Genomic DNA, 21,794 nt, shown 5'->3' with positions numbered 1-21,794 from the left:
CGGCCGATTTAATTTCGCAGCAAGGAGAAAACAGTGCTGGCATGTACTCAAGGAATGAATAAAGGATTTCACTTGGCTTGAAATTCTTCATGAATATGTATTCAATGTTTGAAGATGGGTTCTGTGTTCAATTGTCTTGTTAGTATTTGTGCGTCTGCACCGTAACAGATGCCTCCAACACATCATAAACACTGTGCAATGTATAATTATGGCCGGGTAGGCGGGCAGATTAGAGACAGAACAAAAATGTTCATGGTGGTTTTAAGTTCACAGTGAAAGGTCATCACAAAAATTTCTGCATCTTACAATATTACAAGTCTTAGATAAAATAAGAACAAATAAAAGTTTGAAGATCTCCTACATCCATGAAACATTTAGAATTTCTAGAATGTCTTCTTTAATTATAGTTCAATGATCATGCAAATAAGGTTCTAATTAACACTACATGAATCTATTGATCACTTTCTGTCACTCTACAGTGAACGTGACTAACGTATGGGAAATACATAACTGCGAAAACACATAACGGGAGTCGCCCAAACATAGGACGTTTTTTTACGCGCTCGAACTCACGGCGCTCCATTGCTGGTTGCCAGAGAATGGTCATGTTTTAATGAATGAATTTTGAACACATTCATCTAAAGAACATACATGGACAAGAAATGTATTCATATTGTTCATGGGCCCTTCACGCTCCGAGTTACAAGCGGCAAACGCTGTGAGACATTTTCACGAATGTACCTTCTGATTTAGTGCTACGCCAGATAGTGTGCCTAACTTAGTACGCTTTGGTAATTTTGCTCTCTTCGGAAGTTGGTGATGAAGTTAGGGAAATGTAAATAAGGCTTGAAGTCTGCTATATTCTAGCTTTCTTTTGACCGGAAAATTTTGACTGTGTGCACTTCTAACGTCATGTGAGAAGGGCTATATCTAGCGCATCCTAGCTCATGTTTTGGCGGGAAATAGGCTACTACGCACTTTGCGCGCGGCCCGACGTACGTCTTGCATGCGACCCGACTTACAAAATCATTACGAAAAAACAACACCGCTTACATCAACAATACTCCGTCTACTTATTGGGAAATATCTTCGCCATATCTGTATTCAGTTTCCTTTTCATAGACGGTACCAATCACATGTTAGAGCGTAACAAAGCTGTGCGTTGAATCGCCGTCCGTCACCATCGCGGCTCCAAAAAATGGCGGGAAAACAACGTTGCCAGACGGCAGCGATGTTTACGTTGTTTTCTTTGGTCGGTTTTCTTCTCAACAAACACTTAAAGACCCAATTTTTTTGTGTTTTATGAAGTTATATTTCTTATGTGTATGATAGTTGTATATCTGCTTGGCACAGGTCGTATATTTAGGTGTCGGGCCGTCTAGCTACGCAGTGACCCTCTACTCAGCGTTGCCATCATTATTGTCAAAATACCATTCTCGACAAAACAAGAAATGAATATGTACACATATGTTTTGAATGCAAATAAAAATTATGTGCATGGACTTGGTTTATTTATCTTCCTTATGAGCATAGTCAGTGGACACAAACACGGCGTACTTATGCATAACAAGATCACTAAAAAATCCGTCCTAAGTTAGGGCGCGTCCTAAGGTAGGGCAACCCCCGTTACATCTTATTCATACCAAAATTGATACCTCCCAGTGAATTAGTAGCCCCTTCCATTGATTAGTCTATAGTACTGCCTAGTTACAAGCACCTGAAATTTCTGAAGGGTTTTTGAGTTAAACATTAACTACCATGTCCCGTATGTGGGGCAAAGTGTGATCAACAACTTTGCAGGTCAAGGTGCAAACTCAGCCAGTTATTATACTGTAGTTCTTACAGCACAGCTAAAGGTTTTCCTTCAAACAGCAAGTTATCTTGTGAGGTATCTGGTGAACCTTTTTCACGAAGATGGCTGACAGGACACCAAGGCAACCGGGAACAGGTGATCAAGGTCACCTGCCGCCACCTGGTGCTGAGATGGAGGCACAAGGAGACCTGCAGCCTGGACAGGTGGGGAGGGGGGCAGTTTGTCCTACTTATGGAGATAGAATTGAAATAATGCACATAATCAAGTACAAGGCCAGTGCAACATTACCCAAGCAAAGTAGAGAGACATTTCATGTACTTATGTCATGTATATCTAGGCCAATATATACATGGAGTATATATTCCTCCATGCAAAAAAAGAAACCGTGATTAAGATAACGGGTTAAGCATTTTTATCTATATATGAATCATGTAGCTATACAGTAGACATACAACAAGTCATAGTGTCTTCTATCAATGTTGTACAGCCTAGAACCTGTGCAGACTGTACTACATTAAGGTCTCATTCCTGTATTACTCCGAGTGGATACCCTAAAAGAATCCGTGGCCAAAAAATTAACGGCTGCATGAATGTGTGTTTATATCGGTGGGAAATTCCCTTTTAGCTAGCCCAACTGATCTCAAGCGTCAAACTGATGAAAGCTTGTATGTATCTAAAGAAATAAGCAGGCAAAGTTTGTCAGCCGCGCGCGAGGTCGGACGTACACCGCCGGGCATCGTGCGTGATTCGGTCATGCACTTACAGCCGGAAAGTGCCTATTTTGGGGGTGTAGCTAAGTGCAGTTTGTAATTGCTATAAAAAGAGATTGTGTGTAGTGAAAATGTTGGCAATTTTTTAACATGATCTAGGCTAAATGTTCTCATCAAGGAATGAATAACATTGGCACATTTTCTATATCTTCATTACGAATGCGCCCATGTAAAACACGTATTATAATATGTTAGCCTATGGGGCAAAAAATGAATGAGACCTTAATGTAACTAGTTTACCTTACAACATAGTATAATCTATACCTACTACAATTGTTGTGCAATAAACTATGGCTTCAGCCTGTGCAGCATGGGGACCATCACCATGGACAGGCAGGACAACTAGCACCTGACCCTGAACAAGGCTACCAGCTGCAGGTCCCACAACAGATGCAACTGCTTCCTCAGCAGGCAGTTCCTATGCTGTACCACCCCGGTCAGCAGGGCTACAGCGCTCCAGCAGCTGCACATCCGTATCAGGGCTTCCCCGTGGCTCCCCAACCAGCTGGGCAGGTGCACCACAACGTCCCACCCGCAAGCCCAGCAGCTGCAGACGTTGGGCAGCCGCCAGCGCTGCAGATGTCTGTAGGTGCTTTTGGTGGAGCGACCATCCGGATCCAGAGCCCGGCCCTCGCAGCAGGAGGCCTCGTGGCCGGAGCATCTGCTGCAGCTGCATTCGCAGCCAGCAAGGTTTGTTTGTTTGTTTGCATGACCTGTTAACCGCCTTTAGGCATAACACACAAGTTTTGTACCTCACACCTGCCCAAGATGACCACCCAGGGGACAGGTGAAAAGTTGTCATTTAACCCCCTGCCCTCAGTCTCCAGTCTTAGCACACAGATGACTTCTTGCTCAATCTAAATGTGGAGCAGAACTGATTACCATGACAGGAAATGGCATCAGTGCAGCACAGTCCACAGCAATTGGAGATGTCTTCTAACAATGACAAGTGGGTACAGGGGTTTATCCAAGGAGGTTTCTTGTGTCCTATCTAAAGATAGAGTATGACCACTAGATAATTGCCGTGGCAGAAAACAGCATCAATGTGTCACTGCTCCAACTAATTGGTTCAAGGCTTTGCTGGGTTAACAGTTTAGGGAGGGAAACTTGGACAGCCAACTGAAGCTAGGCACTGAGTGAAGTAAGGAAAGCCATGTTAAGTACCTTTCCCAAGTGCACAACATTCGGGCGGGCCTGCATGGGATTTGAACCCAGAACCTTTAGACTCAGCAATCCTAACCGCAAGACGACCTTGCCCCTATCCAGGTTTCAGAGTCTGCTGCAGGAGTGGTGGGAGCAGGTCTGGCTGCAGGGGTGGCTACAGGAGTTACAACCCTGGTAGCTTTCTACATGAGCAACAAGCAACAAACAGAGGGGGCAGTTCGGAGGGTGGTGGAGAGAGAGCGGCATGTCCAAGTGGAGAACATAGAGGGAGGGTCGCTTCTTGTGCGGGTCAAGTTTCTAACACTGGTAAGACACAGCAAATATGAAACTTTTATCTTTGAAGAAAAAAGAAAAATTGTCATTAAAGGAAGGCTAAACTTAAAATTGAAAAGTCTACAAGATTTTGCTAAATATCCATCAAAGTCAAGTTCTCGCTTCTTTTACATAAGACTGTCATAGTACAGGGCTCTCCCGCCATTTGTAACTCGCACCGTACTGACGGCTACTGGCCTGATGATTGAATTGATCAACTGCCACAATAGGTGACGTCAGGTTCAAGTATATCCCGACCAGAATGAATAGGGCTTTTTGATCTGGCTTTCCTGAGGATGGATTTTGAGGAATTTTCCCAGTTTAAAGCTCACTAACTCATTGATTCCCTTGAATTATTTTTAAAATCCCTATTCATTTTGCTAGGGTTGCGTATCTGGAGATACTTCTATAACTATTAGTCTTAGTGTTTCCCTTCTCTCTTCCCCCAGGCTGGCTACTGGGTGATGCGCTCCTTAAACGAGAGGATCGACCGGGGGAGCGACCGCACCTGTCTGCAGCTGCTGCTGGAGGATGAGCTGCAGAGGATCGGCTGGACCGGACCCATCCAAGTGGGGATGGAGGGGTGGTGGTTTGCTGAGGAGGAGGGACAGGAGGAGGAAGAGGAGGCAGCAGGGATGGAGGAGGAGGAGGAGACATGGGAGTGGGCAGGGAGGCTGGGGAAACAGGTATGCTCAGAGGATTTATCTGCATATTTTTTGCATGCTTACTAACTGACAATTTGCTTCAAGCCTCTGTGACACCTAAATACAAAATTTTCTGATGAACTTCGATGATAGGGGTGGGGAAATGGTATTTGACTCCTCACTCTCTAGTTAAAGCTCTATGCCTTGCACCCTGATACTGGAATGGGTTTTTTTCCACACTCCTCTCTCTCTCCATCATATGTCTGGGTGCATGGTATATGGATGTGGCATTAAAAATATTTTACTACGTATTTACAGTCCGTACCACCTAGCGAGACTACAGAGGGAGACTCAGGCCTGCCTGAAGATGTGTCGTCTGTAGCAGCCATGACAACTGCTTCAGCTGGAGAGGTGGAAGAGGGGCCACTTACACGGAAAAGACCCAGGCTACAGAAGCACCAGGACTCTGTAGCAGCCATGTCCATCTCTTCAGCTGGAGAGGTGGAAAAGGGCCCGCTCAAGCCGAGCAGAGCCAGGCTACAGAAGCACAAGGACTCTCCAACAGCACAACGTTACATCAAGGCCTACAGGTCCTGGGAGGAAGGAGCAAAAATCCTGACAAACAGTGGGTACACAGATCTGTGCGGAGTGAAGGCCTTGGTACTGGGCTTCATGCAGCGTGACATGGTGGCACCAAGTTTCACAAGTACAGTGCTGTATCAACAGTCATGGTTGAACCTAAGTAAAGCTCAACTGAAACAGCTAGTGACCTCCCAACTGCAAGTTGACCCCACGGACAGCACCTGCCTGCTGCTGACAGCCCTACAGCTGCCACATGGAGACAGCCGGGTGCAGACCCTGCAGCAGGTGGTTGCTGCCATCCTACAGCACGGACCGGGAGACTGGCTGTACCAACACCTGCACAACATCTACTGCTACCTGGGGTGGTCCATATGGGCGGCAAGCCCTCAGCCAAAGCCAACAATGGTGTCAAAACTTTCCCAGGGGAGTGACCTACCAACAAGTAACCTGTCTGCTCTAGCCAAAGCCCTGTCCGCCATGGCCAGTTCCCTTATGTACAAACAGGACTATTTGGAGACTGTGTACGCCACAGCCGTACTGTCTAAGGAAGTGTCTGAGACAGAAGCCATCAGACAGTTGGAGCACTTCCTCAACCTGGCACCAGAGTGTGATGACTATGTGCCACGTGCTCACTACTACCTGGCCACCCTGTACAGCCAGCAGCAGGACAGGCAGAAGGTGATCGACCACTTCACCAGGGCACAGCAGACTGAGAACAACAGGCTACCTGTGTTTAGTGAAGTCCACAAATCCATCAAAGATCCTGCTAGAAAGGCATATGAACATTATGTATCATAATTGATGGTCTTCTCTTTCCAAATTGCATATTGTACGTGTGAAAGTCCTATACTATAGGCCTAACCTTCATCAGACTTCCATTTGAACATTTCATTATGCAAATGACTTTTTGCAAACAATTACCCACAACAAAAATGTTTATTGTATTCTATTTGATTTTATTAAAATTGCAACAAGCTTGAGGCCGTGGTCGGCTCAGGCAGCATTGCTGATATTGGATGCCCTTTAACATACATGTAACTTAGACTTTATCAGGTTGAAGAAAGGAAAGACATATTTGTAAATATATGTGACTCTATCAGGTTGAAGAAGAGACAGAGTATGTCTCAAAAGCTCACCAAGTAGCAAACATTTTTGGTGAATGTTGAACTTGAACATGATGTAAGTCAGTTCAAGTTCAACATTCACCAAAAATGTTTGCTACTTGGTGAGCTTTTGAGACGTACTCCGTCTCTTCTTCAACCTGATAGAGTCACATATATTTACAAATATGTCTTTCCTTTCTTCAATTATCTAATTTGAAATCTTTAGGTTTACAAAACCTGTACTGGCATGACCGACTGTCCCTGATCTACACTGTGACTGTATGTTCCCAAGGAATGAATAAAGGATTTCACTTGGCTTGAAATTCTTAATGACTATGTATTCAATGTTCAAAGATTGGTTCTGTGTTTAATTGTCTTGTTAGTATTTGTGCGTCTTCACCATAACAGGTGCCTCCAATATATCATAACACTGCACTATGTATAGTACATACATGTAGCGCTTAGACATGGCCGGGCAGGTGGGCAGAAGAAAGAACAAAAATGTTTCCAATGGTTTTAAGTTCACAGTGAAGAGGTCATCACAAAAATTTCTGCATCTACAATTTTACAAATCTTACATAAAATAAGAACAAATAAAAGTTTGAAGATCTCATCATACCTCCTTGAAATATTTAGAATTTCTAGAGTGTCTTCTTTAATTGTAGTTCATTAATCATGCAAATAAGGTTTTGATAAACATTACATGCATCCATTGATCACTTCATGTCACAGTGAAGGGGACAATATAGAAAAACACAGACAGACCGAACACAATACCTCCCTATGAATTAGTAGCCTCTTACATTGATTAGTATATTTGGTAGTATTAGTACTGCCTAGTTACAAGCAGCTGAACTTTCAATGGTTTCAAGTTAAACATTAACTCCCATGTCCCGCATGTGGGGCAAAGTGCAATCAACAACTTTGCAGGTTAAGGTACAAACTCAGCCACTGTAGTTCTTGCAGCGCAGCTGAAGGTTTTGCTTCAAACATTGAGTAATCTTGTGAGGTATCTGGTAAACCTTTTTCACAAAATGGCTGAAGGGACACCAAGGCAACCGGGAACAGGTGACCAAGGTCAACATCCCCCACCTGATGCTGAGATGGAACAAGGAGACCTGCAGCCTGGACAGGTGGGGAGGGGGGCATTTTTGTCCTACTTAAAACAGAGAAATCACTGAATTAAATGCACATGATCAAGTGCAAGGCTAGTGCAACATTACCCAAGACAAATAGGGAGATGTTTGAAATTTCATGTCCTGACACAGTTTCTGTACAAAGTCATGTATATCTAGCCAATACCTTAAATCTCCATGCAGAAATGAAACCATAAAATAATGACTTAAGTGTATTTAATATTATCTACATATAAATCATGCAGCTGTATAGTAAACATACAACACTTTTTGCATGGAGATTTAAGGCATTGTGCCTTCAATCAATATTGTATAGCCTAGAGTCTATGTGTAGATTGAAATAGATTAATGTAATTAGCACAAAATCTTAAACAATGCTTTGCCTTACATTGTACCTATCACAACTGTTGTGCAATAAACTTTAACTTTGGCTTCAGCCTGTGCTTCATGGTAACCATCACCATGGACTGTCAGGGCAACCAGTGCCCCAGGTTCCAGGACAAAATTACCCAGTCCCTCAGCAGATACCACAGGTCCCACAGCAGGCTGCTCCAATGCTGTACCAACCTGGTCAGCAGGGCTATGGCGCTCCAGCAGCTGCACATCCATATCAGGGCTTCCCCGTGGCTCCCCAGCCAACTGGACACGTACACCACGACGTCCCACCTGCAGGCCCAGCAGCTGTAAACGTTGGGCAGCCGCCAGCTCTGCAGATGTCTGTCGGTGCTTTTGGTGGAGCGACCATCCGGATCCAGAGCCCGGCCCTCGCAGCTGGAGGCCTTGTGGCTGGAGCATCTGCTGCAGCTGCATTCGCAGCCAGCAAGGTTTGTTTGTTTGTTTCTTTGTTTGTTTGTTTGTTTTGCATGACCTGTAAACTGCCTTAAGATATAACAAACCTTTCCCGAGTGCACAACATTGGGGCTTGATATAAGGATTTAAACCTTGCACCTTTAGGCTCTAAATTCTAAGTCAACAACCCTTAAATAAATCATAAGACCATCTTGCCCCTATCAAGGTTGCAGAGTCCCCTACAGTATTGTTGGGAGCAGGTCTGGCTGCAGGTGTCGCTACGGGACTTACGACATTGGTAGCTTTCTACATGAGTAACAAGCAACAAACGGACGAAGCCATCCGTAGGGCAGTGGAGAGAGAGCGACATATCCAAGTAGAGCAGATAGAAGGAGGGTCGCTTCTCGTGCAAGTCAAGTTTCTAACACTGGTAAGACACAACAAATATGAAACTTTAATAATGAAAGAAACAGGTTATTTTCATCAAAGGAGAAGTAAGGCCTAGGAAAAACGTTGCATTTCCAGTTACCCTACTGACCTTAGTAAAAACCTTCTGGCCCGAACTTTTTAGGGGGGGGGACACTTGCAAGAATCTGACATCTGTGTGGTGGAAGCATTATAGAAATAGAAAAAGGTATATAAATATCTATTAATATTAGTTCCTCTTTATAGAACACAAACAATATGCCCACATTAAGTGTTCAAACACTGCTATCAGTCTTAATATTTCCCTTTTCTCTTCCCCCAGGCTGGCTACTGGGTGATGCGCAGCTTAAACGAGAGGATCGACCGGGGGAGCGACCGCACCTGTCTGCAGCTGCTGCTGGAGGATGAGCTGCAGAGGATCGGCTGGACCGGACCCATCCAAGTGGGGATGGAGGGGTGGTGGTTTGCTGAGGAGGAGGGACAGGAGGAGGAGGCAGCAAGGATGGAGGAGGAGAAGGAGAGATGGGAGTGGGCAGGGAGGCTGGAGAAACAGGTATGCTGAGACTGAGCTTTACTTGCGTACTTTTTTAACATATTTACTAACATTTTTGGGCTAGCCAATCAGATGGACTACAGTACTAGTAAGTAACTTTGCTAGGGGTATCCAAATGAGGGTAGAGACATAAAAGCAGATGGGAAAAGGAAAAGAGTACAGAGTCTGTAGTTCCTGGGGATGTTGGAGACAAGAAGTAGTAACAGGCATAAGGCTGTCACTGTCGGTGTGGGTTGGGGAAAAATCAGGGGAAATGGTAGGCACCGACATATTTGACTCCCCACCCTCTAGTTAAAGCTCTCTCTCGCCATCACATGACTAGGAACATGGCATGGGTATGGCATTGAAGATATTTTACTATTTTCAGTTGGTACCATCCAGCGAGACAACAGGAGACTCGGGCCTACCTGAAGACGTGTCGTCTGTAGCGGCAGTGTCCATCTCTTCAGCTGAAGAGCTGGAGGAGGGGCCACTCAAGCGGCTCAGAGCCCCGCTACAGAAACACAAGGACTCTCCAACAGCACAACATGAGATCAAGGCCTACAGGTCCTGGGAGGAAGGAGCAAAAATCCTGACGAACAGTGGGTACACAGATCTGGGGGGAGTGAAGGCCTTGGTACTGGGGTTCATGCAGCGTGACATGGTAACACCAAGTTTCACAAGTAAGGTACTGTATGGACAGTCATTGCTGAACCTCAATAAAGCCCAGCTGAAACAGCTAGTGACCTCCCAACTGCAAGTCGACCCCACTGACAGCACCTGTCTGCTGCTGACAGCTCTACAGCTGCCATGTGGAGACAGCCGGGTGCAGACCCTGCAGCAGGTGGTTGCTGCCATCCTACAGCACGGACCGGGAGACTGGCTGTACCAACACCTACACCACATCTACTGCTATCTGGGTGAGGCCATATGGATGGCAAGCCCTCAGCCAAACCAAACAATGATGTCAAAACTTTTCAAGCGGAGTGACCTCCCAACAACAAACCTGTCTTCCCTAGCCAAAGCCCTGTCCACCATGGCCAGTTCCCTTATGTACAAACAGGACCATTTGGAGACATTGTGCTACACAGCCCTACTGTCTATGAAAGTGTCTGAGACAGAAGCTATCAGACAGTGGGAGCACTTCCTCAGGCTGGCACCAGAGTGTGATGACTATGTGCCACGTGTTCACTACTACCTGGCCAGGCTGTACAGCCAGCAGCAGGACAGGCAGAAGGTGATCGACCACTTCACCAGGGGGCAGCAGTGCGAGACCAACAGGCTACCTGGATTTAGTGAGGTCTACAGATCCATCAAAGACCCTGCTAGAAAAGCATATGAACATTATGTATCATAATTGATCTTCTCTTCCCAAATCACATGTAAAAGTCCTATAGGCCTTAAAACCTCCCGTCGGACTTCCATTTTAACATTTCGTAAACTTATCATGCAAATGAATTAACTGCATTGTATACTGTATGTGAAAGTTCTGTAGGCCAAACCTTTATCCTATTTCCATTTTAACAATTTTGTAAATGTATTAAGCAAATGACTTGTACATTTACATAATCTATGCATGCTGATGTTCACCTTTAGCCAACTTACAAATATCACGGCCGATTTAATTTTCCAGCAAGGAGAAAACTGTCGCTTAGGACAGTGCTGGCATGATCAATTGTCACTGTATATACTCAAGGAATGAATACTTAGTAAACTATTTCACATGGCTTGAAATTTCTAATGAGTATGTATTCAATGTTCAAAGATCGGTACTGTGTTCAATTGTGTTCAACTGTCAGTATTTGTGCGTCTGCACCGTAACAGGTGCCTCCAACACATCGTAACACTGTACCATGTATAGTACATACATGTAGCGCTTAGACATGGCCAGGCAGGCGGGCAGAAGACAGAACAAAAATGTTTCCAATGGTTTTAAGTTCACAGTGAAGAGGGCATCACAAAAATCTCTGCATTTGCAATATTACAAATCTTAGATAAAATAAGAACAAATAAAAGTTTGAAGATCTCATCATACCTCCTTGAAATATTTCTTTAATTGTAGTTCATTAATCATGCAAATAAGGTTTTGATTAACATTATTTGCATCCATTGATCACTTCCTGTCACAGAGAATATAGAAAATATACAAAAAACACGGACAGACCAAACACAATACCTCCCCATAAATAAGTAGCCTCTTCCATTGATTTTAGACCTTCCATTGATTATAGACCTGCCTAGTTACAAGCACCTGAACTTTCTGAAGAGCTTCAAGTTAAACATTAACTACCATGTCCTGTATGTGGGGCAAAATGTGATCGACAACTTTGCAGGTCAAGGTACAAACTCAGCCACTGTGGTTCTTACAGCGCAGCTGAAGATTTTGCTTCAAACATCAAGTAATCTTGTGAGGCATCTGGTGAAGCTTTTCCACAAAAATGGCTGACGGGACACCAAGGCAACCAGGAACAGGAGATCAAGGTCACCTGCCGCCACCTGACGCTGAGATGGAGGCACAAGGAGACCTGCAGCCTGGACAGGTGGGGAGGGGGGCTGTTTTGTCCTACTTATGAAGATTGAAATAATGCACATAATCAAGTACAAGGCCAGTGCAACAATACCCAAGAAAATTAGAGAGACATTTCATGTACTTATGTCATGTGTGTTAAGGACAATACATAATTATATATTCCTCCATAAAAAAAAGAAACCATAAATAAAATAACAAGATAAGCATTTTCATCTATGATGTATCATGTAGCTGTGCAGTAGACATACAACAAGTCTTCTATCAAATTGTTGTACAGCCTATACAGAACCTAAGTGCAGACTGTACTACATTAATGTAACTAGTTTACCTTACATCATAGTAAAATCTATACCTAAATTGTTGTGAAATAAACTTTGGCTACAGCCTGTGCAGCTTGGGGACCATCACCATGGACAGGCAGGCCAACCAGCACCTGGACCTGGACAAGGCTACCAGGTGCAGGTCCCACAACAGATGCAACAGTTTCCTCAGCAGGCAGTACCCATGATGTACCACCCTGGTCAGCAGGGCTACGGCGCTCCAGCAGGGATACCCCCGTATCAGGGCTTCCCTGTGGCTCCCCAACCAGCTGGGCACCAAAACATCCCATACGTAGGCCCAGCAGCTGCAAACACTGCTGGGCAGCCGCCAGCTCTGCAGATGTCTGTAGGCCAGGTAGGAGGTGTTTTCGGCGGAGCAACCATCCGGATCCAGAGCCCAGCCCTTGCAGCAGGAGGCCTCGTGGGAGGACTTGTGGCCGGAGCATCTGCTGCAGCTGCATTTGCTGCCAGCAAGGTTTGTTTGTGTTTCTTTTGTAAACCTGTGAACTGCCTTTAGGCATAACACACAAGTTATGTACGTCACACCTGCCCAAGATGACCACCCAGGGGACAGGTGAAAAGCAGTCGTTTTGGACTCTGTGCGGTCCCAATTCAAGCCAGTCGCGGTCGTGGTTGGACAGGTGGTAGTCATGGGCAGGCCTCTTAATGCTTGCGTCTATGGGAAAGATTTTCAGAACCAAGAAAAAGTGATCGTCATGGGTCAGCTTGAAAAGGTGGTCACTTGGGCAGGTATGACTGTAAGTACAAGCTATATCAAACCAGACTGTGAGTCCCTTGCAAAAGTGGTTTGTAGTGCTGGACAGGCCTGGCATTGATGCCAGACTAACCAAGCATTTTGGGCATTGATGTCATCTCAGTCCAGATCCCTGGGCAATTTTGCATCAATTGCATCAATTCTGCCTTAATGTTATGACCATCAATCATCATTTATCATTCTGGCTCCTAAAACTGTAGCAAAGTCTGATCTCCTTCCACTGCATAGAGCCAGTCACACAAAAGATCCATCCTCAGTCTAAGCACACAGATGACTTCTAGCTCAATCTATATATGTGGACCAGGCCTAATTACCGTGACAGGAAATGGCATCAGTGCAGCACAGTCCACAGCAATTGGAGATGCCTCCTAACAATGACCAGTGGGTACAGGGGTTTATCCAAGGAGGTTTCTTGTATCCTATCTAAAGATAGAGTATGACCACTAGATAATTGCCGTGGCAGAAAACAGCATCAATGTGGCACTGCTCCAACTAATTGGTTCAAGGCTTTTCTGAGTTTAGGGAGGGAAACTTGGACAGCCAACTGAAGCTAGGCACTCATTTGCACCTGTCTAGTGAGTGAAGTAAGGAAAGCCATGTTAAGTACCCTTCCCAAGTGCACAACATTGGGGCCTGCATGGGATTTGAACCCACCACCTTTAGACTCTAAATTCAGCAATCCTAACCACAAGACCACCTTGCCCCTATCCAGGTTTCAGAGTCTGCTGCAGGAGTGGTGGGAGCAGGTCTGGCGGCAGGTGTGGCTACAGGAGTTACGACCCTGGCAGCTTTCTACATGAGCAACAAGCAACAAACGGAGGAGGCCATCCGCAGGGCGGTGGAACGGCCGGGGCATATCCAAGTCGAGGGGTTCCAGGAAGGGTCGCTTCTTGTGCAGGTCAAGTTTCTGACACTGGTAAGACACAGCAAAATGGAAGAATTTCAATGTACCATATCAAACCATGTGCCCACATTTAAGGCCTAAGGAAAAAAATGTTGTGTTTCTTGTTACGGTACTGAAAAATTTTGGGTTGGTACTTGGTAGGTAGTTTAACATGGCAAAGCTGGAAGGCACCAGGCATTTCCAACATCATATCGTATTAACAGAATACATTGTACAAGCACAAGTACATGTATATCAATAAATTCAACAAAGAAGTACAATATTTACTACACTGTACACATTTCTACTGGTCAAACTCACATGAAGCCTTATTCTGTTAACAAAGCATGAAATACAGGAATTCTGCAAGAAAGTATGCAACACTTGTTGGATTCTGTTTTGAATCACCATTACTCAGAGGTCAGATCAAAAATTTTATGTACCTCGACAGCGGTCGACCAATAAAGGCTAGGCTTGGCAGGCTTTTGCTAGGGTCGGTCAGGTAACCGGAAACAACATTTTTTTCATAGGCCTTAAAGTGTTCAAACACTGCTATCAACTAGTCTTTTATGTCTATTCCCTGTGTCCCCAGGCTGGCTACTGGGTGATGCGCTCCTTAAACGAGAGGATCGACCGGGGGAGCGATCGCACCTGTCTGCAGCTGCTGCTGGAGGATGAGCTGCAGAGGATTGGCTGGACCGGACCCATGCAAGTGGGGATGGAGGGATGGTGGTTTGCTGAGGAGGAGGGACAGCAAGAGGAGGAGGAAGAGGAGGAGGAGAGATGGGAGTGGGCAGGGAGGCTGGGGAAACAGGTATGCTGACAGGCTTTAACTGCATATTCTTTGCATGCTTACTAACTGACAATTTGGTAAAGCCTCTGTGACACCTAAATACAAAATTTTCTGATGAACTTCGATGATAGGGGTGGGGATATGGTATTTGACTCCTTACCCTCTAGTTAAAGCTCTATGAAAGCACTGTCTTGCACCCTGATACTGGAATGGGTTTTTTTCCACACTCCTCTCTCTCTCCATCACATGTCTGGGTGCATGGTATATGGATGTGCCATTAAAAATATTTCACTACGTATTTACAGTCCGTACCACCTAGCGAGACTACAGAGGGAGACTCTGGCCTGCCTGAAGACGTGTCGTCTGTAGCAGCCATGTCCATCGCTTCAGCTGGAGAGGTGGAGGAGGGGCCACTCAAACAGCTCGGAAACAGGCTACAGAAGCTCCAGGACTCTGTAGCAGCCATGCCCATCTCTTCAGAGGTGGAACAGAGGACACTCAAGGGGAAAAGAGCCAGGCTACAGAAACACAAAGGCTCTCCAACAGCACAACGTGAGATCAAGGCCTTTAGGTCCTGGGAGGAAGGAGCAGACATCCTGACCAGAAGTAGGTACAAAGACTTGGGGGGAGTGAAGGCCTTGGTACTGGGATTCATGCAGCACACCATGGTAGAACCAAGTCACACAAGTAAAGTACTGTATGGACAGTCATGGTTGAACCTGAATAAAGCCCAACTGAAACAGCTAATGACCTCCCAGCTGCAAATCGACCCCACAGACAGCACCTGTCTGCTGCTGACAGCCCTACAGCTGCCATATGGAGACAGCCGGGTGCAGACCCTGCAGCAGGTGGTTGCTGCCATCCTACAGCACGGACAACGAGACTGGCTGTACCAACACCTGCACCACATCTACTGCTACCTGGGGTGGGCCATATGGAAGGCAAGCCCTCAGTCTACTACTACTATGATATCAAAGCTTTTCAAGGGGAGTAACCTACCAACAACAAATCTGTCTGCTCTAGCCAAAGTCCTGTCCGCCATGGCTAGTTCCCTTATGTACAAACAGGACCATTTGGAGACTGTGTACGCCACAGCCGAACTGTCTAAGGAAGTGTCTGAGACAGAAGCCATCAGACAGTTGGAGCACTTCCTCAGCCTGGCACCAGAGTGTGATGGCTATGTGCCATATGCTCACTACTACCTAGCCACCCTGTACAACCAGCAGAAGGACAGGCAGAAGGTGATCCACCACTTCACCAGGGGGCAGCAGAGGGAGGCCAACAGGCTACCTGGGTTTGTTGAGGTCCACAGATCTATCAAAGACCCTGCTAGAAAGGTATATGAACATTATCTGTCTTACATGTAATTGATGGTCTTGTCTTCCCAAATCACATATTGTATGAGTGAAAGTCTTGTAGGCCTAACCTTTGTCAGACTTCCATTTTAACATGTCACTACTTATCATGCAAATGACTTGCACATTTACATAATCTATGCATGTGGATGTTCACCTTTAACCAACTTAAAAATATCACAGCCATTTGTCCTCAGCCTGGACTATCCATAGGGAGGTTATACCTGCTGCATGTATACAGATTATGTATCTAATATAATAAATAAATACACAAGTATGAAATTCCCATCATTTACCACTATGGAATTATGGCATTTTTGCATTAATGATGCAAATTGGGCTCTTATTTGTATGATTTGTATTTGTTAATGTTCCACCTAACACAAATTACTTGTGTTCAATATGTTGCAGTCTTATTATGGAAACACTGGAACACATATACAGGCAGGCCAACAAGCACCCGAGGTTCCAGGACAAGGTTACCAGGCCCAGCCGCCAGCCCTGCAAATGTCTGTAGGGAAAGTAAGGGGCGTTTTTGGTGGAGCGACCATCCGGATCCAGAGCCCGGCCCTCGCAGCAGGAGGCCTCTTGGGAGGACTTGTGGCTGGAGCATCTGCTGCAGCTTCTTCTGAAGCCAGCAAGGTTTGCTTGTTTGTTTGTTTTGCATAAAGAGTAAGCTGCCTTTAGACATAACACATCAGCTTTGTAAAGTAGGTGCAAGCTGCATAAGACCAGACTGTAATATAAATTAAGGTTTGATCCACTCACACCGGGATGGAACCCTACTCTTTTCAGTAAGTGTGGTGGGATATTTAACATGCTGGAGTTGTGACTCTCCTCAAATACGGGGCCTCCAGCTTTACGTCTCATCCAAGAGGACATCAGATTCTGTAACCAAAGCTAGGAACTCATTTTCAGAAGTTAAGGAAGGAAATAGGTGTAGAGTGCCTTTCCTAATAAGGGCACAACATTGGAGCCTGCTGGTGCTGGGTATCGAATCCAGAACCTTTAGATTCTGTCAACAACCCTAACCACAGTACCACCTTGTCCCTATCAAGGTTGCAGAGTCCCCTGTAGGCGTGGTGGGAGCTGGTGTGGCTGCAGGCGTGACTACAGGAGTTACAACCCTGGCAGCTTTCTACATGGTCAACAAGCAACCAACGGGCAATGCCATTCACAGGGTGGTGGACCGAGAAGGGCATGTCCAAGTACAGCAGATAGAGGAAGGGTGGCTTCTGGTGCAGGTCAAGTTCCTTACACTGGTAAGACGCAACAAAATACAACACTTTTAACATCTACTAACATAATTCCACCAGGGTACATAATTCCGTCACCCTGAAAAGATACATCCGAACAGATCTCCAACCCAACGTCCCCCAGTATAATGTAGTCCTGTATATCTACACTGTGCATACCGGGGGGTGCTGCACTAGAGATCTCTCAAACCCACTGATTTGCAAAGTGGCGGATTTATGTATCGCAGAGGATTCATGTTAATGGAAGTTATCAGTTGATTGTTTTCACCAATGATTTATTGAAATATGATCATGTACATGCAGTTTCAATGTGATTATACACAAGTCAAGAAATTCATGGTTGAAATTAGCATTCCAACAAGGCAACCAGAGATGGCAAACTTCACCCCTTTTAATCACAGCGTTTTGAAAGTCAGGAAACCAAAGACACACACAAAAAATATCAGCTAGACGGCACAAATACTTCATTGGGATGGAAACAATAAATTGACTTAGCTCGGAGAAAAATGTATACATAGGAAACAGGAAAGTTTCATTGAAGGAGCAGTAAGGCTAAGGAAAAAATGTAGAGTTTCCTGTTACCTGACCAACCTTAGCAAAAACCTGCCGACCTTTTAGCCTTTTAGGGGGGGTTCAACCGATGGCAAGGGACATTTAACTTATTAATCTGAGTGATGAAAATATTGTAGGAATAGAAAATGGGATATAAAGATTTGTAAATATTAATATATCTTTACAGAATATTAATGTATCTTTACAGAATGCAAACCACATTAAAGTGATTGAATACTTCTATCAACCTTCTCCCTGCTGCCTAACTGCCATTTCCCCAGGCTGGCTACTGGGTGATGCGCTCCTTAAACGAGAGGATCGACCAGGGGAGCGACCGCACCTGTCTGCAGCTGCTGCTGGAGGATGAGCTGCAGAGGATCGGCTGGACCGGACCCATCCAAGTGGGGATGGAGGGGTGGTGGTTTGCTGAAGAGGAGGGACAAGAGGACGAGGAGGCAGCAGGGATGGAGGAGGAGAGATGGGAGTGGACAGGGAGGCTGGGGAAACAGGTATGCTGACACTGGACTTTAATTGCATACTTTTTTTGCATATTTACTAACATTTTTGGGCTAGCCAATCAGATGGACTGATGGCTCATTCCCCGTCGTCGAGGATTAGTGGGAAGGGCAGGCCCTCTGATGGCTGAACAGTCCTATTCGTGAGTGGCATACTTGCCATAATAGATGGACAATAGATGTACTAGTAAGTAACTTAGCTAGGGGTATGCAAATGAGGATAGAGACATAAAAGCAGATGGGAAAAGGAAAAGGAAAAGAGTACAGAGTCTGTAGTGGTAGTGGATGTTGGAGACAAGTAGGAGTAATACTGATAGAAGTAAGGGTGTCATCACTGTGGGTCGGGGAAAATAGGGGGAAATGGTAGGTGCAGACGTATTTGACTCCCAACAAAAGGCCTTCCTTTCCATCAAAACTCTGGTTGCATGGAAGGTGTGGCATTGAAGATATCTTTATTATTTCCAGTCAGTGCCGCCCAGCGTGACCACAGAAGGAGACTCCGGCCTGCCTGAAGACGTGTCGTCTGTAGCAGCCATGTCCATCGCTTCAGCTGGAGAGGTGGAAGAGGGGCCACTGAAGGGGAAAAGAGCCAGGCTACAGAAACACCAGGACTCTCCAACAGCACAACGTGAGATCAAGGCCCACAGGTCCTGGGAAGAAGGAGCAAAAATCCTGACGAACAGTGGGTACAAAGACCTGGGGGGAGTGAAGGCCTTGGTACTGGGGTTCATGCAGCGTGACATGGTAACACCAAGTTCCACAAGTACAGTACTGTATGACCAGTCATGGCTGAACCTGAGTAAAGCCCAACTGAAACAGCTAGTGACCTCCCAACTGCAAGCCGACCCCACGGACAGCACCTGTCTGCTGCTGACGGCCCTACAGCTGCCAAATGGAGACAGCCGGGTGCAGACCCTGCAGCAGGTGGTTGCTGCCATCTTACAGCACGGACCAGGAGACTGGCTGTACCAACACCTGCACCACATCTACTGCTACCTGGGTGTGGCCATATGGATGGCAAGCCCTCAGTCTACAATGATATCAAAACTTTTCAAGGGGAGTGATCTGACTGCTCTAGGCAAAGCCCTGTGTGCCATGGCTAGTTCCCTTATGTACAAACAGGACCATTTGGAGACTATGTGCTACACAGCCCTGCTGTCTAAGGAAGTGTCTGAGACAGAAGCTATCAGACAGTTTGAGCACTTCCTCAGCCTGGCACCAGAGTGTGATGACTATGTGCCACGTGTTCACTACTACCTGGCCACCCTGTACAACCAGCAGCAGGACAGGCAGAAGGTGATTCACCACTTCACCATGGGGCAGCAGAGGGAGGCCAACAGGCTACCTGTGTTTAGTGAAGTCCACAAATCCATCAAAGATCCTGCTAGAAAGGCATATGAACATTATGTATCTTATTGATCTTCTCTTCCAAAATCACATGTGTAAAGGCCTTAAAACCTCCCGTCGGACTTCCATTTTAACATTTCGTAAACTTATCATGCAAATGAATTTACACATATACATAACAGCATTGTATATTGTATGTTGTTGTGTGAAAGTTCTGTAGGCCAAACCTTTATCCTACTTCCATTTTAACATTTTGTAAAATGTATTAGACAAATGAGTGGTACATTTACATAATCTGTGCATGTTGATGTTCACCTTTAGCCAACTTACAAATATCACGGCCGATTTAATTTTCCAGCAAGGAGAAAACTGTCGCTTAGGACAGTGCTGGCATGATCAACTGTCACTGTATATACTCAAGGAATGAATACTTAGTAAACGATTTCACATGGCTTGAAATTTCTAATGAGTATGTATTCAATGTTCAAAGATCGGTACTGTGTTCAATTGTGTTCAACTGTCAGTATTTGTGCGTCTTCACCATAACAGGTGCCTCCAACACATCATAACACTGTACCATGTATAGTACATACATGTAGCGCTTAGACATGGCCAGGCAGGCAGGCAGGCAGAAGACAGAACAAAAATGTTTCCAATGGTTTTAAGTTCACAGTGAAGAGGTCGTCACAAAAATCTCTGCATTTGCAATATTACAAATCTTAGATACGAACATATAAAATAGATAAGAACAAATAAAAGTTTGAAGATCTCATCATACCTCCTTGAAATGAGTTTCTAGAATGTCTTGTTTAATTGTAGTTCATTAATCATACCAAAGACTACATGCATCCATTGATCACTTCATGTCACAGTGAAGGTGACAATATAGAAAATTAGTGCTGCATACCTAAACCCCGGACCTGAACTGGACTTGTAAAAATGTTTACTTAAGGTTCAAGTCCAAAAAAACCTAAATGTCAGGATCCAAGTCTGGACTTGCAAAAAAAACCGTCACTTATATTCTCCTTTTTGTTCTAAACTATCTAAAACCTTCCATAGATTGTGAAATTTGTGCTATATAAAGACAAAAATATTGCTGTTTTGTGCTTATTACTGAGCTTTTGAGTTTATCACTTACTGTAAAATGATTTTGTATGTGTATTTTTTAAATTACACGTAAATTTTATGCCAACATGCAATTTTACATGTATCCAACAAGAAACACAGACAGATAGACCCAACACAATACCTCCCCTTCAATAAGTAGCCTCTTCCATTGATTGTAGCCTCTTTCATTGATTATAGACCTTTCATTGATTATAGACCTGACTAGTTACAAGCACCTGAACTTTCTGAAGAGCTTCAAGTTAAACATTAACTCCCATGTCCCGAATGTGGGTAAAAATGCTATCAACAACTTTGCAGGTCAAGGTACAAACTCAGCCACTGTGGTTCTCACAGAACAGCTGAAGGTTTTGTTTCAAACATCAAGTAATCTTGTGAGGTATCTGGTGAACATTTTGAAGGTTTGTCAACAAAAATGACGGGACACCAAGGCAACCAGGAACAGGTGATCAGGATCACCTGCCGCCACCTGGCGCTGAGATGGAGGCAGAAGGAGTACTGCAGCCTGGACAGGTGGGGAGGGGGGCCGTTTTGTCCCACTTATGAGGAAGCAAGCGTTAGAATAACTCACATGATCAAGTACAAGTGGAGTGCAACATTACCCAGGACAAGTAGAGAGACGTTTCATGTACTTATGTCATGTCCCAACACAATTTCTGCATATCTAGAACCAATACCTAAAATCTCCATGCAAAAAAGAAACCATTAAATAATGACTTAAGCATATCAATATCATCTATATATAAATCATACAGCTGGGCAGTAGACATACAACACCTCGTTGTGTCTTCTATCAATATTGTGTAGCCTAGAATCTATGTGTACATTATTCTAGATCATACTATTTACTAATGTAAATAGCACAAAATCTTACATAATGCTTTGCCTTACATTGTACCTATCTACAATGTGCAATAAACTTTTGTCTCCAGCCTTTGCAGCATGGAGACCATCACCATAGACAGGCAGGCCAACCAGCGCCCCATGGCCAGATTCCGGGACAAGGCCTCCCAGTCCCACAGCAGCCTGCTCCCATACATGAACAGGCAGGCCAACTAGCACCTGACTTTCA

General features: G+C 44.9%; 3 protein-coding genes across 3 annotated transcripts in view; 2 read left to right on the top strand and 1 right to left on the bottom strand.

Annotated features, from left to right (window-relative positions):
- LOC136429004 (farnesyl pyrophosphate synthase-like) overlaps window positions 1-21,794 on the bottom strand; it is a 53,095-nt gene that overhangs the window by 14,843 nt on the left and 16,458 nt on the right. The window lies entirely within an intron of this gene.
- LOC136429003 (uncharacterized) lies at window positions 1,750-6,711 on the top strand. Its single transcript, XM_066418880.1, has 5 exons — window positions 1,750-2,016; window positions 2,884-3,273; window positions 3,850-4,053; window positions 4,509-4,745; window positions 5,022-6,711. Exons 1-5 carry the CDS (start codon window positions 1,915-1,917, stop codon window positions 6,081-6,083), a joined length of 1,995 nt encoding a protein of 664 aa, XP_066274977.1. The 5' UTR covers window positions 1,750-1,914; the 3' UTR covers window positions 6,084-6,711.
- Window positions 12,276-19,669, top strand: LOC136426430 (uncharacterized). The gene is made up of 8 exons (XM_066415095.1): window positions 12,276-12,596; window positions 13,609-13,812; window positions 14,372-14,593; window positions 14,878-15,909; window positions 16,339-16,569; window positions 16,986-17,189; window positions 18,017-18,244; window positions 18,716-19,669. Exons 1-8 carry the CDS (start codon window positions 12,276-12,278, stop codon window positions 19,667-19,669), a joined length of 3,396 nt encoding a protein of 1,131 aa, XP_066271192.1.

Source organism: Branchiostoma lanceolatum, chromosome 2, assembly GCF_035083965.1.
Source record: "Branchiostoma lanceolatum isolate klBraLanc5 chromosome 2, klBraLanc5.hap2, whole genome shotgun sequence".
Taxonomy (NCBI): Eukaryota; Metazoa; Chordata; class Leptocardii; order Amphioxiformes; family Branchiostomatidae; genus Branchiostoma; species Branchiostoma lanceolatum.
This window is presented reverse-complemented; position numbering and strand designations above follow the sequence as displayed.